We start from the raw sequence: 16,991 nt of genomic DNA, 5'->3' as shown, positions 1-16,991 counted from the left end.
CCAAATGACTGGGAGAAATACTGGAAATAAATCAATTATCTTTAAAACCACAGGTTATTTATGATAAACAGCAGCAAACAGAAGAAACTACTGAGAAACCATTGAGGAACTACTGAGGCTAAATAATGACCTCACACTAATCCAAGGATTCTGCTAAAACTGAACATCACACCGCCACTCTGGTCTCAGTAATCTGAGTGTTTGCTGCCCCCTGCTGTCTGATCAGAAACACTGCAGCTACAGTCTGATGCTGAGTTTTATGAAGAACCTGAACGTTGGACTGAATATTTAGATATTAACAGACATCCGTAGACGTCAGTCCGAGCTGAAGCTAAGGAGGTTATGGACATTTTACTGATAAAATGGTTAATCTGTTCAAAGAAATCAACACAAGTGTGTGTGTGTTTATATACACAGACACAGGAGTAGATCCAGTCTTTGGTTTGGTTCTGACCAAAACAAACCTGGATCTCCTCCTGATGTCAGCACCAGACAGAAGTAAAGACCACAGCAGCACATCGTTTCTTCATAGTATTTAATTAGTATCATACACAAGCATGTTTCTATTAAAACACATTATATCAACTGAATCAAACAATAATGTACAAACAGGTTCAGACTGACGCCGTCTCATTGAGTTCATCCTACGGACAGAACCAGCAGCAGAAAAACCCAGACGGAACCAGAACCTGCGAAGCTTTCAGCCACGTTTTGACCTGTCCGTTAGCCGTTATAACTCCAGAGACGTTATTCGTCTTCAGACCTGAAATGATCCAACCTTCATGAGTCACAACACAGGAAGTTCTGTTTGAACAAACCACAAAACGAGCTGCATGTGAGCACGACATGCGGCTCGTTTTTTAGGTTGTCCAAACAGAACTTTCCAACGTCTTCGTTCCCAAACTGTAAATGAGTTGAAGAGCCGCTGTTGTGATGTTCAGGAAGTTCAGTCGGAAGGAAAACCAACTGATTTGACATTTAACGGTGTAACTTTTAATCCTGTTGGTATCGAAGCTCAGAACTGAAGAGCTTCTTAAGACTTCTGTGACTTTCTAAGACTCCTCAAAGGCTGCAGATACTCCAGCGATGTGCTCGAAAGCTCTGGAAACCTTAAAGTGACCTGGCCTGTTTCCAGAGTCTTATTTTTCAGGTTCTACAGGAAGTAGCCTCTGGTCCAGTTATTAGAGATCTACACCAACCATCCTTGGTGAAGGTTTGAAGGTTCAGTGTTGATCCGACCGTTTGGTCGTTTAAGAGGCTGCTGATGCTGCTCGTTCCGTCTGGATTTTCTTTTTTTTGCTGCCAATTCTGCCAGAAACTGAAGATACCGACTTTCTGATGAGAATTTAACTGCACAGGACGACTGTTAAGGATCCTGCACAGCTTCAGTTTGTACCTGCAGGATCTCAGGTCTTCACTAGATCATCCGCCTTCAAACACAACAGGTCAGACTATATATCACAATGACCATATTCCAATGTACGACCCATAAGAAAAGTACTGTAAGCTCCATGAGATCCCACCTCATCTAGAACACCACGTTAGAGCACAACGTCCACACTTGGACTACTTTATTGCACTGTTTGAAGTCCTTGCAGTACTTTTCTGCAGGTTAATACTCAGGTCGACACACTGGATTAAGGCCATTTTTTGGTAAAGTTGCACCAAAGTCTACATTTACTTCATCAGGTCCCACAGATATACAATCCCTGCCCTCAGCATGCAAACAGAAGAGACCAGAACCGACCAGAGCGGACCTTCAGGAGGACTTCAGGTTCCAACACCAGACACCTGCAGGCTGAGATCTCACAAATAAAGATGTGTTCCTGAAGTCCTCCCTGCAGTTCATCCATCTGATGGCCTCAATAACTAATAATCACTTTGCTGGCTGATCAGAAGATCTCGAGTGGACGACGACTCCTCGCTGGTTCAGAAAACACCAGAACCTGAACACCAAAGCAGCTGGAGAAGCGATCCTCTGAAGGTCTGAACGTCCAGGAGCTGTTGGTTTACAGACATTCAGCCGGTTGTGCTTGTTGTTTCATCACGAATGTTCAGGATCTTCAGGAAGCTTCAGGTCTTCACCAGCTGCTTCAGAATCTCGGTTCAAAGTGATCGTGAAGATAAAAGCAGCTTTTCACTGTCGGGATCAACAGAGCTGAGCTTCAGACTTAGAACCACTCATGGTTCTCTTTAGAGTTTGGCACTGAAAACAGGCGTTTGGCTTTGGTGTGGAACCTTCGCTAACCAGAGAAGATTCATGTATCTTCTTTAGGGTTTCATTTCACATCCTCAGTGGGTAAAACCTGCATTTTTGGAAGTTCAATCTCACATTTTGGGAGGTCATTCTCTGATTCTCATGGGTTCCATCTTGGTTCCTACAAGTTTGATCTCCCATTTTTTGGGATTTCAGTTCCTCTGCCTTGTTGACGTTCATCTTGCAAGTTTGTTTTAGATCTGCTGGGGGTTTAATTCTGTGTCCTCACAAGTTCAGTCTCATGTTCTTGGGGGTTTGATCTCTCATTTGATCTGGATCTGTTGGGGCTTCAGTCTTGGTTCCTACCAGTGTGATCTTGCGTTTTGGGGAGCTGGTGTTCCTACAAGTTTGCTTTTACTCTTTTGAAGGATAAACTTTGTGTTCTCACAAGTTCAATCTCATGTTTTTTCAGGTTTTTGAAGGTTCAGAGTCACATTGGTAGATAAAATTTGCCTTGTTGGAGCTCTGACCTGGTTCTAAAGGTTTAACCTCGTCTTGTTTTAGTGTAGTTCTGCTTGTTGGGGTTGAAATCTTGTGTTCCTGACAGTTTGATTCGTAGTTTGATCTCGTGTTGTTTGGGGTTTGATCTTTCACTCTTCTGTCTCATTGGTCTGATCTAACAGGTTTAATCCAACATTCTCTGTAGGTTTAGTTTCACATTGTTGAATTAGAACCGGAGTATTTGGGAGCTGGGAATCAGTGAAGGCATTTTAAAGAATTCTGTTTATAGATTTAAGGATTATTTGTATGTTGAACTTGTGTTTCTGAGACTCTGATCTTCTATTTCTGGAACTTCAATCTTTCTCCAGCTCCGGGGGTCAAAATTTAACACACCTGTATGTCGTTGGCTGTTCCTCTTAACATAGTTTCTGGGAACCTAAACGTGGAAATATTCTAAACAGACGAAATGAAGAACTTGGCTGAGGAGAAACTTCTGAAGTTTGAACCTGGCTCCTGGCTAAACGTTTCGATCGGGTCTTTAACGAAAGCCTTGAATCTCTTTAACTCTGTTCGTCCCGACAGTGAAGCAGCAGAATAAATCTCCCATGATGCACTGCTGACGATTTGACCACTCGGAAACTAAACGAGCTCCGGACAGAACAACACACAAACAGGTGATGCTCCTTCATTTCCTGTTTGTTCTGCCATCTGATTGGCTGCTGTCGGGACCAGGATGTGATGCGAGGCCACAGATGTGACCAGGACATTAGCGCGCTAACAGGCTAATGCTAACACGTTAAAGCTAACAATGATTCGGTGCTACGGTTTGAGACTCGAGTATTTCTGAGAGAGGTTTTAAGACAGCAGAATATTTATGAGTTTATTTATATTTATGTTGAAAGTTTTGCTGAAGGTTTAAATAAAATAAAAAAAAACAAACCTTCACTTTCATCATTAGCATGAAGCAAAGATGCACCAATAAATAACAGAAATATGTTCATAAGAAGACTCATGTTAAGTCTTGCAGTAAGGTTTGAGGAATGTCAGACAAATTCCAGTTATTTTGGACCATCGTTGAGTCATTTTCCACATGCTTTTGTCCAAAATGGGACAAATTTTGAGTCATTTTGAGTGCACTTTTATTTCATTTCGGAGCAGTTCTGGCTCGCTCTGAACAAGCTTCAAGTCATTTTGGACTCATGTTCACTCTGCAGCTGGTTTTCAGTCATTTTGGACAAATGTCAATTATTTGGAGCATCTTTGAGTCATCTTGGACAAAGTTTAAATAATTTTGAACACATTTTAATTGATTTTGGATTTGTTTTGAGTTCTTCTGGATAATTATGAAGCAATTTTGGGCCAGTTTGAGTGCATAAAGACTCATGTTCACTCCTACAGCAGAACACTTGGTAGGTTTACGGCCGTCAACATTAAAATGGACCAAAAAACTCCCATAAAAATCATTATCATGCTTAAAAATGACAATATTAACAATAATGAGGCAATACGACAGACAGGTTTTTAAAATTTTACAGACATCCCAATTTCAGGTAATTTCTAATAAAAATCAAACTTGAATTATTGGCAACAGTCAAAAAACGAACTGGAAGTAATTACATTAAAAAGCGGCTAATTAAGTTTATTTGCACAATTTTTCTGCCAAATTCAGTCCAATTCTTGGTATTTAAAGGTTATTAGTGTTTGTTGCTAAATGGAGTCTTATTTTAAATCAGAATTAGATCATTTTAATGCACACAAAAAGCTAAATGTATTGTCTGTTATCTTTACTGAAAGTTTGAATACTGGCAGCCACAGACTTTGACATTTATGAGGCCATTTTTCAGTTAATTGCTGAATTTTCCGTTAATTTCTGACCATCTGATAAAGTACAGGAAACCTAAACGAATAAAACTAGTTTAAAAACTGTCATTTCTTTTATCTCTCTCATAAATACGCTGTCATTCATGTCGTCATGAAGAAAACATTTTAAATGGGTGAGGTCACTGAGGTCACATGACACCTCCGGTCCAATCAGCAGCGACAGAGCAGAAACACTGGTTAGACTTATGAAGTCAACAGAAGAACAATATAAAATAAAAATACAAAAGAAATAAAAAGCTCCTTATTACAGAGATATGAACAGAAACCTTCTGCAGGTGAAGTACCACTTTCTGTACGGCCGGTTATGTCACAATAAGAAGATTATTAACATTATTCTCATTATTAATATCTTACAAAAACAAAAATCAAAACAGTGCAATAAAAAGGTTCTTAATCCCTCGCTCGGCCGGAGAGAGAGAGAGAGAGAGAGAGACGGCGAGGGGCGGGGCTTGGCGAGGGGGCGGGGCTTGGCGACCAGGAAGAGAGAGAACATTTAAAATTAAGAAAAGAGGAAACAGGAGGAGGACGAGCAGTTTACGACAGACAGGAAGGAGTAGAGAAAGTGAAGCTATGGATGGAGGGAGAGGAAGAGGAGGATCATGGGAAAAAAAGCACGGACCCACACAGCAGCTGACCATGCTAACCATGCTAACGGTGGGTTTTACCGCCATTAAAGGAAAAAGATTCTTGGAGGTTTGTCCATGAATTAAAGTTGTGGACAGCAGATAAAGTTCATTTCTCCTGGAAGCTGCTGTGTGGATCTGTGGAGATGCACCGATACCAACGATTCTGGACTCACCGGTCCAGTTTATTATCTCATTTACACTCAGCAGGAGTTTGGTTTATGTTCCCAGATTTTAGGTGTTTTCTAACCATGTTTCTGCAGATTTTAGGTGTTTTCTAACCATGTTTCTGCAGATTTTAGGTGTTTTCTAACCATGTTTCTGCAGATTTTAGGCGTCTTCTAAAAATGTAAATGGAAGCAGCAGAGAGGATTCAGTTGGGTTAGAGTCACTGCTGAGCTGGAAATATCAGGATATAAGAGTTTCTGCTAAAATCTGCTCCTGGAAAAACACCTGCAGGATGTTTTAGTGTTTGAGAGCCGGTTTAGTGAAACAAAGACGACATCCAGCTGCTATAAGTCCATCTATGGAAGAGCAGATTTCAGGAAAGAGAAGAACCAACAGCAAGCAGTTCTTTCTTCTCTTTAAGGGAAAATATCCACAACACCAGACAGAAATGTCTGTATTTTCCTGTCATTTCTGAGCTTTAACGAACAAAAGCGTCTGTTTTGCTTCGACAAGCGAAACCAAAGGTTAAAAAAGCAATCAATCATGTTACTGCTGGACTAAACTTCCTCCATGCAGGTAAAACAACAGAAACAGGAGATAATCAGGTCATTATATGAACCCAAAACCTGCACAAACAGCTATGTTTTTAAAATAAATGACACCCTTTATCAGACAGAAACTGGTTGAATCAATGATCTCAACATGCTGATAATAATCCATGTGGGCAGACAGAGGAAGGTTTGTCCTAATGTGAATATAAAACCTAAATGACCAGGATGTCACACTACTTTCAGTCCCATTCTTCAGTGTGGACTAACATTCCTTCTGCTTTAACTCTGCTGGAACCTCCACAGATACAGCAGCTGATTCTTTATGATCACATGAAGGTGGAAACAGAGACTACTTCCACAAATGCTGCATGCTGGAGGCTGGTCGGGGTTCAAAAACCTGATTTCTGCTTCGACAAAGTTTGTAGAAGACAAACTGTTGTTTAATGAAGATATAAATGATTAATTATCTTCAGTTCTGTGTTTAGAAATCTGATTTCAGTCTTCTATTTAAAGTGTGCTGTGAGGTGGAGAAGGTTAGATGTCTGCAAGTCTTTGGTTTCTGATCAAACTGGTTCAGTATCAGTGCATCTGGAGGGGCAGGAGGGGGAGGGCATTAGGGGCAATTAGGGTAAAGTGGGCGTGGCCTGTTCTGATGTCATTTCTCAGGAACTCCTCTTAGTCCGGGAGTGTTGGATCAGCCACTGGAGGGTGATGTCTGCAGAGAGAGAAGAAAGCTCTGGAATGATGTGGAGCTAAAGATTAAACTGGAGCTGAGGATTAAACTGGAGCTGAGGATTAAACTGGAGCTGAGGATTAAACTGGAGCTGAGGATTAAACTGGAGCTGAGGATTAAACTGGAGCTGAGGATTAAACTGGAGCTGAAGATTAAACTGGAGCTGAGGATTAAACTGGAGCTGAAGATTAAACTGGAGCTGAAGATTAAACTGGAGCTAAAGATTAAACTGGAGCTGAAGATTAAACTGGAGCTGAGGATTAAACTGGAGCTGAAGATTAAACTGGAGCTGAGGATTAAACTGGAGCTGAGGATTAAACTGGAGCTGAGGATTAAACTGGAGCTGAAGATTAAACTGGAGCTAAAGATTAAACTGGAGCTGAGGATTAAACTGGAGCTGAAGATTAAACTGGAGCTGAAGATTAAACTGGAGCTGAAGATTAAACTGGAGCTGAAGATTAAACTGGAGCTGAGGATTAAACTGGAGCTGAGGATTAAACTGGAGCTGAGGATTAAACTGGAGCTGAAGATTAAACTGGAGCTGAAGATTAAACTGGAGCTGAAGATTAAACTGGAGCTAAAGATTAAACTGGAGCTAAAGATTAAACTGGAGCTGAGGATTAAACTGGAGCTGAGGATTAAACTGGAGCTGAGGATTAAACTGGAGCTGAGGATTAAACTGGAGCTGAGGATTAAACTGGAGCTGAGGATTAAACTGGAGCTGAAGATTAAACTGGAGCTGAAGATTAAACTGGAGCTAAAGATTAAACTGGAGCTAAAGATTAAACTGGAGCTAAAGATTAAACTGGAGCTAAAGATTAAACTGGAGCTAAAGATTAAACTGGAGCTGAGGATTAAACTGGAGCTGAGGATTAAACTGGAGCTGAGGATTAAACTGGAGCTGAGGACTAAACTGGAGCTGAGGACTAAACTGGAGCTGAGGACTAAACTGGAGCTAAAGATTAAACTGGAGCTAAAGATTAAACTGGAGCTAAAGATTAAACTGGAGCTGAGGATTAAACTGGAGCTAAAGACTAAACTGGAGCTGAGGATTAAACTGGAGCTGAAGATTAAACTGGAGCTGAAGATTAAACTTGAGCTGAAGATTAAACTGGAGCTGAAGATTAAACTGGAGCTGAGGATTAAACTGGAGCTGAGGATTAAACTGGAGCTGAGGATTAAACTGGAGCTGAAGATTAAACTGGAGCTGAAGATTAAACTGGAGCTGAGGACTAAACTGGAGCTAAAGATTAAACTGGAGCTAAAGATTAAACTGGAGCTAAAGATTAAACTGGAGCTAAAGATTAAACTGGAGCTGAGGATTAAACTGGAGCTAAAGACTAAACTGGAGCTGAGGATTAAACTGGAGCTGAAGATTAAACTGGAGCTGAAGATTAAACTGGAGCTGAAGATTAAACTGGAGCTGAGGATTAAACTGGAGCTGAGGATTAAACTGGAGCTGAAGATTAAACTGGAGCTGAAGATTAAACTGGAGCTGAAGATTAAACTGGAGCTGAAGATTAAACTGGAGCTGAAGATTAAACTGGAGCTAAAGATTAAACTGGAGCTAAAGATTAAACTGGAGCTGAGGATTAAACTGGAGCTGAAGATTAAACTGGAGCTAAAGATTAAACTGGAGCTGAGGATTAAACTGGAGCTGAGGATTAAACTGGAGCTAAAGATTAAACTGGAGCTGAGGATTAAACTGGAGCTAAAGATTAAACTGGAGCTAAAGATTAAACTGGAGCTAAAGATTAAACTGGAGCTGAGGATTAAACTGGAGCTAAAGATTAAACTGGAGCTGAAGATTAAACTGGAGCTGAGGATTAAACTGGAGCTAAAGATTAAACTGGAGCTGAGAACTAAACTGAGGCTAAAGTGAGGTTAGTGGTGAGTTTTGTGGTAAAACTTTGTTTCTGTCTAAGAGTAAAGCCAGATTGTGGAGTAAAAGGAGGACCATTGTACCAATTTATTGCCTCACTTATCAGACCAACAGGATTTAATAACTTTATCTTCCAGAAGTTAAACACCGCTAACTCCAAGTAGGCATTCTGAAGACGTCTGAATCCTTTGGAACAGTCATTTATCATTCAAGACAAAAGAAAGTTTGGAGTCATTTTGGAAAAGTTTTACATCATAATGCACAAAGGTAGTCATTTTAGTCGATTTCATGTCATTTCATGTCACAAATCTTCAGCCCTTCTTTGTAAAGTTTTGAGTCATTTTGGACAAAGTTTGAGAACTCTTTACCAGCTGAGGGTTTTATCAACTGCTCCATCTTCAGGTTTAAGGTGGTTTCAACTTTTTGACAGAGATGAAAACTAGAACTAACTGGATTCATAGTTACTGAATAGAGAGTTTAAACACAGAACTTTATAGGAGTGTGTGTGTTACCGATGTTGTCTTTCTCCTTGCAGGAGATGGAGTAGCAGCAGATCTCTCTGTCCTGGATGGCCGACAGGTTCCTGTTCAGAAACAGTCAGACGGTCAAACAGGAAGCAAACAGCAGCTAAAACTGAGCTGAACAGAACCGTGGTGCTGTTGGACTCACATCCTCTCTATGAGCTCCTTCTCATCCAGAGCTCCTGACAGGTCCCTCTTATTCCCCAGAACCAGAACCTGAGGAGCAAACATCAGATGTTTAGATGTTAATCTTGGGTTCTGAGCAGCTTCTAACAGGAACAGATGGAAAGCTGGAGGTTCTGAGATCATAAACAGATTAAAACTTCATTGTAACCAAGGAGGCTGTTTAAACCTCCCAGATCACCATGGTAACGGACGCTGTGAAGATGTATCGCCATGGTAACGGACGCTGTGAAGATGTATCGCCATGGTAACGGACGCTGTGAAGATGTATCGCCATGGTAACGGACGCTGTGAAGATGTATCGCCATGGTAACGGACGCTGTGAAGATGTATCGCCATGGTAACGGACGCTGTGAAGATGTATCGCCATGGTAACGGACGCTGTGAAGATGTATCGCCATGGTAACAGACGCTGTGAAGATGTATCGCCATGGTAACAGACGCTGTGAAGATGTATCGCCATGGTAACGGACGCTGTGAAGATGTATCGCCATGGTAACGGACGCTGTGAAGATGTATCGCCATGGTAACGGACGCTGTGAAGATGTATCGCCATGGTAACGGACGCTGTGAAGATGTATCGCCATGGTAACAGACGCTGTGAAGATGTATCGCCATGGTAACGGACGCTGTGAAGATGTATCGCCATGGTAACGGACGCTGTGAAGATGTATCGCCATGGTAACGGACGCTGTGAAGATGTATCGCCATGGTAACAGACGCTGTGAAGATGTATCGCCATGGTAACAGACGCTGTGAAGATGTATCGCCATGGTAACGGACGCTGTGAAGATGTATCACCATGGTAACGGACGCTGTGAAGATGTATCGCCATGGTAACGGACGCTGTGAAGATGTATCGCCATGGTAACGGACGCTGTGAAGATGTATCGCCATGGTAACGGACGCTGTGAAGATGTATCGCCATGGTAACGGACGCTGTGAAGATGTATCGCCATGGTAGCGGACGCTGTGAAGATGTATCGCCATGGTAACAGACGCTGTGAAGATGTATCGCCATGGTAACAGACGCTGTGAAGATGTATCGCCATGGTAACGGACGCTGTGAAGATGTATCACCATGGTAATGGATGCTGTGAAGATGTATCGCCATGGTAACGGACGCTGTGAAGATGTATCGCCATGGTAACGGACGCTGTGAAGATGTATCGCCATGGTAACGGACGCTGTGAAGATGTATCGCCATGGTAACGGACGCTGTGAAGATGTATCGCCATGGTAACGGACGCTGTGAAGATGTATCGCCATGGTAACGGACGCTGTGAAGATGTATCGCCATGGTAACGGACGCTGTGAAGATGTATCGCCATGGTAACGGACGCTGTGAAGATGTATCGCCATGGTAACGGACGCTGTGAAGATGTATCGCCATGGTAACGGACGCTGTGAAGATGTATCGCCATGGTAACGGACGCTGTGAAGATGTATCGCCATGGTAACGGACGCTGTGAAGATGTATCGCCATGGTAACAGACGCTGTGAAGATGTATCGCCATGGTAACGGACGCTGTGAAGATGTATCGCCATGGTAACGGACGCTGTGAAGATGTATCACCATGGTAATGGACGCTGTGAAGCTAACCTGGTCCAGGTCCTGTTCAGCATTTCAGATTTAAATCTACTTTAAGAAGTAACCTGATGTCATAGATCCGTCTCCTAATGATTCTGTTAGTGACTGAATGCTGAGTTTTATGTTTAAATGACTATCAACGGTTCAGAGTGATAAAGTGCAGCTCAGAGTCACTGACAGGAAAATATATTCACTCACGGCATTTATAGTCTTCAGAAACAGACCATCATTAAATTAGCAGCTGGTTAATAACAACACTGAGGTTTGTGTTCTTACAGGGATTCCCTGCAGCTGAGGTTTGTCCAGCAGGTTGTGGAGTTCATTCTTGGAGGCTTCAATCTTCTCTGGATCTGCTGCATCCACCATGTACCTGCAACAGGAGGAAACACCATGAAAACAACAAGAAAACACAGTGAGAACACCATGAGAACACCAAGAAAACACCATGAGAACACCAAGAAAACACCATGAGAACACCAAGAAAACACCATGAGAACACCATGAGAATGCCGTGAAATACTGGTGAAGGAAACTCACACGATGGCGCTGACTCCTCGACAGTAACGTTCCCACATACTCCTGAACCGAGGCTGACCACCGATGTCCCAGAGCTACAGACAAACAGATAAAAAGGACAAAAAACAGATTTTGTTACCTGAAACTAAAACATTCATTGCTCCATTTTCTTCCTTTTGTCTTCGGTTGGGTTGAAGCAGGTCATTCCAGACGTTCCTCCTACTTTCCAGCTCTTCCAGAGGCGTTCCCAGGCCAGATGAGACATACATTCCCTCCAGTAAATTCTGGGTGTACCCTGGGGTCTCCTCCCAGGAGGACTAAGGCTGAGCCCAGACACCCTACAGAGGAAGCTCATTTCAGACGCTTGTATCCATGATCTCATTCTTTGGGTCACTACCCAGAGCTCATGACCATACCGGGCTTTGCAAAAGTTCTGTTACACTTGAGACACTCACGAAAATGAACACAAAGATTTTTTGGTGCAATAAGATAAAACTTTTGGGTGGCCACATTTCTGATTAATATTATCATTAACACATATATTGAAATATTTGGAAAATAAAAAATTATCTTATTGTACCAAAAAATCTTTGTGTTCATTTTCAAGTGTAACAGAACTTTTGCAAAGCCCGTTGAGGGTTGGAACGTAGATGATGGTAAACTGAGATCTTCTCCTTGAGGTTCAGCTCCCTATTCACCACCACGGTTCAGTACAACGCCTTCATCACTGCTGATGCTGCACCAATCCGCCTGTCCATCTCTCATGGACAGATGGAGGCACCGGTCTCCATCAGAGAACCATGGCCTCAGACTTGGAGGTTCTGATCCTCATCCCCACCGCTTTACACTCAGCTGAAAACTGCTCCAGTGCTGCTGAAGGTCTGAGGAACCAACAGAACCACATCATCTGTAAAGGGCAGGGATGTGATCCTGAGGTCCACAAACCGGACACCTTCCTCACCCCGACTGATCCTTGAGATCCATGAAGACCACAAACAGGACCAGAGACAAGGAGCAGCCACTGGAGTCCAACACCCACTGGAAACCAGTCTGACTTTGTGCTGAGTATGAGGACACAGCTCTCACTGTGGTTCTACATGGACCAGACGGATCATATCAGCGAGCTTGGTACCCCATAGTCCTGAGAGAACGAGAACCAGAGGGTCTCTTCTCTGAGGATAAACTCTGTTCTTATGAAACAGTTCAGAGTACTAGACCTTCTTGGAGTCTCTGAGTGGTTCCTGGAAGGGGTACCACCTGAGGACTCCATAGTTCTCCTGGAGGACTTCAACACTCAATGGGCAAAGATGGAGAAACCTGCAGGGAGGAACGACCTGATCTGAACCTGAGAGGTGTTCTGTTCTTGGACTTCTGTTCTAGTCATAGACTGGACATAACAAACTCCATGATAGAACAGAAGGTTGTCATCAGTGTACCTGGTACCAGAACACCTTAGGACAAAGGTCCATGATGGACTTCATAGTCGTATCATCAGACCTCGTATGTCTCAGACACTCGGGTGAAGAGAGGAGCAGAGCTGTCAGCTGATCTCCACCTGGTGGTGAGTTGGATCTGATGGAAGACTGCTGGACAGAGCTGGTAAATCCAAACGTGAAGTGAGGGTGAACTGGGAACATCTGGAGGAGGACCCTGTCTGTGGGGTTTTCAACTCCCACCTCCAGAAGAGTTTGTCCTGCATCCAGGGGGAGGTTGGGGACCTGGAGTCTGAGTGGTCCATGTTCAAAGCCTCCATTGCAGAAGCAGCTGTTAGGAGCTGTGGTCTGAAGGTCACTGGTGTCTGTCATGGTGGAAACCCAAGAACCCACTAGTGGACACCAGCGGTGAGGGAAGCTGTCAAAGCATTGGGCAGTAGAAAGATCACTTTGAGGAACTCCTGAACCCGGTAAACACGTCCTCTGTGGGGGAGGCAGAGCCTGAAGACTCGGGGGGGATCTTCATCCATATCTGTGGCAGAGGTCACCGAGGTAGTTAAGAAGCTCCTCCAAGGCTCCAGGTGTGGATGAGATCCACCTGAGATGCTGAAGGACATTGTTGGACTGTCCTGGCTGACACGTCTCTATAACGTCTTATGGACATCAGGTACGGTACCTGTGGAGTGGTGGTTCCTATCTTCAAGAAGGAGGACAGGAAGAGCGAGTTCTAACTACAGGAGTATCACACTTCTCCGCCTCCCTGGGAGTTTACTCTAGGGAGGTGGAAGGGAGGTTCTGACCGACAGCAGGAGAACTGATTTGGTCCTGCTGGTAGAACGGTGGATCAGAGCTGAGGGGGTCATGGGACATTTTTAACCACACCGCAATAAAAATACACATTTCAACTCCAAATACTATCATGTTTACGTAAAAAAAGATGAGATGGAAGTTTATGAATCCAGAGAAATCCTGGTTCCACATTTTGCTCAGAAAAATTGACAACATGAGAATAAAGGCAGTAAAAAATAAAACCCAGATCAGTGAGCTACAGTAAAAACAGGAAGGAGAGGGAAAGGAAACTGAATATTGTCATTTTAGAGAAACGTCTTCAAAACCGTTTCAATCCTAAATATTCAGTCTGAAATCCCATTCTAGAGAGAACAGCAGTAAATTAGCATCTGTTTCTGAGTCTGTGTGACGTTCTTCTGATGTTTCTGAATAATTTATGAGAACTGAACCGACCTTGATGGTGACGTTTCCTTTGGTGATCTTCCTCATGTTGAACCCGACCGTAGGAATCATGTCTTCACTGAACTGTCCAGACTGGAACACACAAAAACCCTCCTTAATGTCTGCTAAACATGAAACCAAACCAAAATCAGTCTTTTATCAGCTTTAACTCGTCACAGATTTCACATCGTTCATCACTGAGAAACAACCGAGTCTCAAGAGGAGATTTACTTCAGAACCACTATTAATGATTTTAATCGATTTACTCCAAACACTGACTTTAAGCTGAAAAAAATCCAGAAAAGTCTGAAGAACTTACCGTTAACCAGCTGTCACTGGATGTTTGACAGAAGTCCAGCTCATAGATAATAACCTACCAGACTGAAGAATATTCAGTTTATTTTGAGTTTTTATTCCTTATGTAGTGTTTCGTATTAATTTATCTTTTTTAAATTATTATCTACTAATTATTTGGTCCAGCAGATGAACTGACTTCAGAGATTAAAAACTCACTTTTTACAGAATTCCCACTATTTTTTTATCCATCACTGCATCCAACCACGGCGTCTGGTTCATTTTACGTTCATTCTATGTTCTTTTTATGTTCTTCAGATAGAAATTAAAGCTGTTTTGAACATTAACATGTGAATGAGAATCACAGTGAAACACTCCGGTTCAGTCTGGAGGTTTTATATAAATGAAAACTTTTACTACTAACAGCCGATTACCAGCTGACCGATCTGAGACACAAAGTGAACAAAAAACCACCAGAGACACAAAGTGAGCACAAAAAACACACAAAATCACAGCTCAGAGTCACAAAAACCCTGATTCTTAAATAAATAAATACGGTCAGTCTTGTACATTGCATTGATTTTTTACATATTTTTTTAATCTTTTATCTAGCCCTGTTTTATTTCATTCTACCTTCACTTTGTACTCTGACAGTCTGTCTATTCTTTTTGTTTACTTCTTTATTGAACATCCAGCGGCTGGAACACCTGAATTTAGTGGAAAACCTCCACAAAGAACCTCAAAATGATCATATAAACACACAAAATGACCACAAAAAGAGTCAAACTGATGACAAAAAACACTAAATAATGCAGACACTAATGACCACAGAAAAAAGAATTCTGCTTATTTGTACATTTCTGTTTAGTTGTAAAACATAAAAAATATTGTCAATCTTATATACTGTAAATATATTTTCTATATTTTTAACCTTAATTAGTCTTGTTTTACATTCACTTTATGCCTTAATATCCCGCATTGTCTTGTTGTTTGCCCCTTTATTGAACATCCAGCTGCTGGAACAACTGAATTTAGTCATTTAAGTCTAAAAAAAACACAAAACACCGACTAAGAGACTCAAACTCACCGTAAAAATACAGAAAATGACCACAAAAAGGCACAAACACAACCAAACTGACGACAAAAAAAACACTAAATGACTGCAGAGACACTAATGACCACAGAAAACCACCACTAAGAGACCCTAAATGATCAGATTTCCTCTCTACCGGTGCTGCTCTCCGGGCGGAGGAAGGTCACTCTGACCGAGGACCGGACCTCCATCAACGGACTCGCAGCTCCGCTCTCCGGCCTCTGATGGAGGTCTGGACCCGGGAGACGGCCTCCTGTCCGGGACACTGACCGTGGAGGTTAAACGTCCACCGGGGCAGGTGTGAGGCCGTTTAACCGTCACAATCAGCGGGGAGCGGAGGTTCGGATGAGACCGGAACCGAGCCGGAGCCCCAGAGGTGGACAACAATGGAGCGGCTAACTGACAGCTGCTAGCCGGCGGAGGGCGTCTCTTACCGCTATCACGTTGACGAAGGTGGTCTTCCCGGAGTACTGGAGCCCCACCAGGGTGAGCTCCATCTCCTCTTTCCAGAACAGCGCCTTGAACCAGTCCAGCAGCTTGTTGATGAGCGCTATCATGGTTCCGGTCCGGAGCTACTGCTAATGCTACTGCTAATGCTACGGCTAACTGGCTGGCTAACGCCCCGACTCTGCTGCTGCTCTGCCGACGGTCACTGCGACCACCACAGACGGTACCGGGACTAGCGACGGCACCGACAGGCTTCACATGAACCGCAGAGAGGCGGAATGAGTCGCTGTTTTCAGGCGCTAATGTTTGCGGGATGTTTACGCCTTTTCCGAACACAGCGCCGTTAAAGTTCCGCAATGCAGCGCAGCGCTTCCGGAGCACCCCTTCACAACAAAACACCGGGGAAAAAATAATCACATTATGCTAATACAAAATAAAGGCCTCAGCAGTGTACTTTAATAGTTAATTCAATGAATGACAAAGTGTGTCTAAACAGATAAAATGAGAAAAAAAAACAAATGACATGAGAAAAAACAAACAAAATGAGACAAAAAATAAACAAACAAATGACACCAAAATATATACATATTATATATAACACATATATTATTTATTACGTATATATTATTTTTGTTCTTTTTTTCTATGCTTGGGTTTTACAGTTATGAGTGGATCGAGTGGGACACTAACCACAAAAAGACATGAAATAACAAAAAAAGAAGCAAACTACACATAATAGCAAAATAAGACACAAAATTATCAAAAATGAGACAACAAGAAAAGGAGGTACAACATGAAAACATACAGACAAAAATGTTCAAAATCAGACACAAATACATGAAAATGATGAAAATGAGACACAAGATAACCTAAAGAAACACAAAGAAACACAAAATGACACAACATGACCAAAATAAAACACACCATGAAAATGCAACACAAATTAAAACATGACCAAATTAGACATAAAACAACCACAAAAAGATATTGTAAAAATGAAAATATATGAAACACAATGACCAAAATAAGAGAAAATGATGAAAATGAGACAAAACTAAACCAAATTAAGACATGAAACAACCACGAGGAGACACAGAAAAGCAAAAATAAGACCCAGAATAATGTAAATAAAAGAACAAAATGACCA

At 42.3% G+C, this 16,991-nt stretch overlaps 1 protein-coding gene across 1 annotated transcript; it reads right to left on the bottom strand.

Moving 5' to 3' along the window:
- Positions 1-518: 518 nt before the first annotated feature.
- Positions 519-16,230, bottom strand: LOC110964212 (ADP-ribosylation factor-like protein 8A). Its single transcript, XM_022212870.2, has 7 exons — positions 15,832-16,230; positions 14,023-14,103; positions 11,369-11,442; positions 11,108-11,201; positions 9,206-9,273; positions 9,049-9,119; positions 519-6,636 (listed from the first exon to the last, which is right to left on the bottom strand). Exons 1-7 carry the CDS (start codon positions 15,952-15,954, stop codon positions 6,584-6,586), a joined length of 564 nt encoding a protein of 187 aa, XP_022068562.1. The 5' UTR covers positions 15,955-16,230; the 3' UTR covers positions 519-6,583.
- Positions 16,231-16,991: the final 761 nt, after the last annotated feature.

This window comes from Acanthochromis polyacanthus, chromosome 6 (assembly GCF_021347895.1).
Source record: "Acanthochromis polyacanthus isolate Apoly-LR-REF ecotype Palm Island chromosome 6, KAUST_Apoly_ChrSc, whole genome shotgun sequence".
NCBI classification, from domain to species: domain Eukaryota; kingdom Metazoa; phylum Chordata; class Actinopteri; family Pomacentridae; genus Acanthochromis; species Acanthochromis polyacanthus.
Note: the sequence above shows the minus strand (reverse complement) of the source record. Positions and strands in the feature narration are given on the sequence as shown.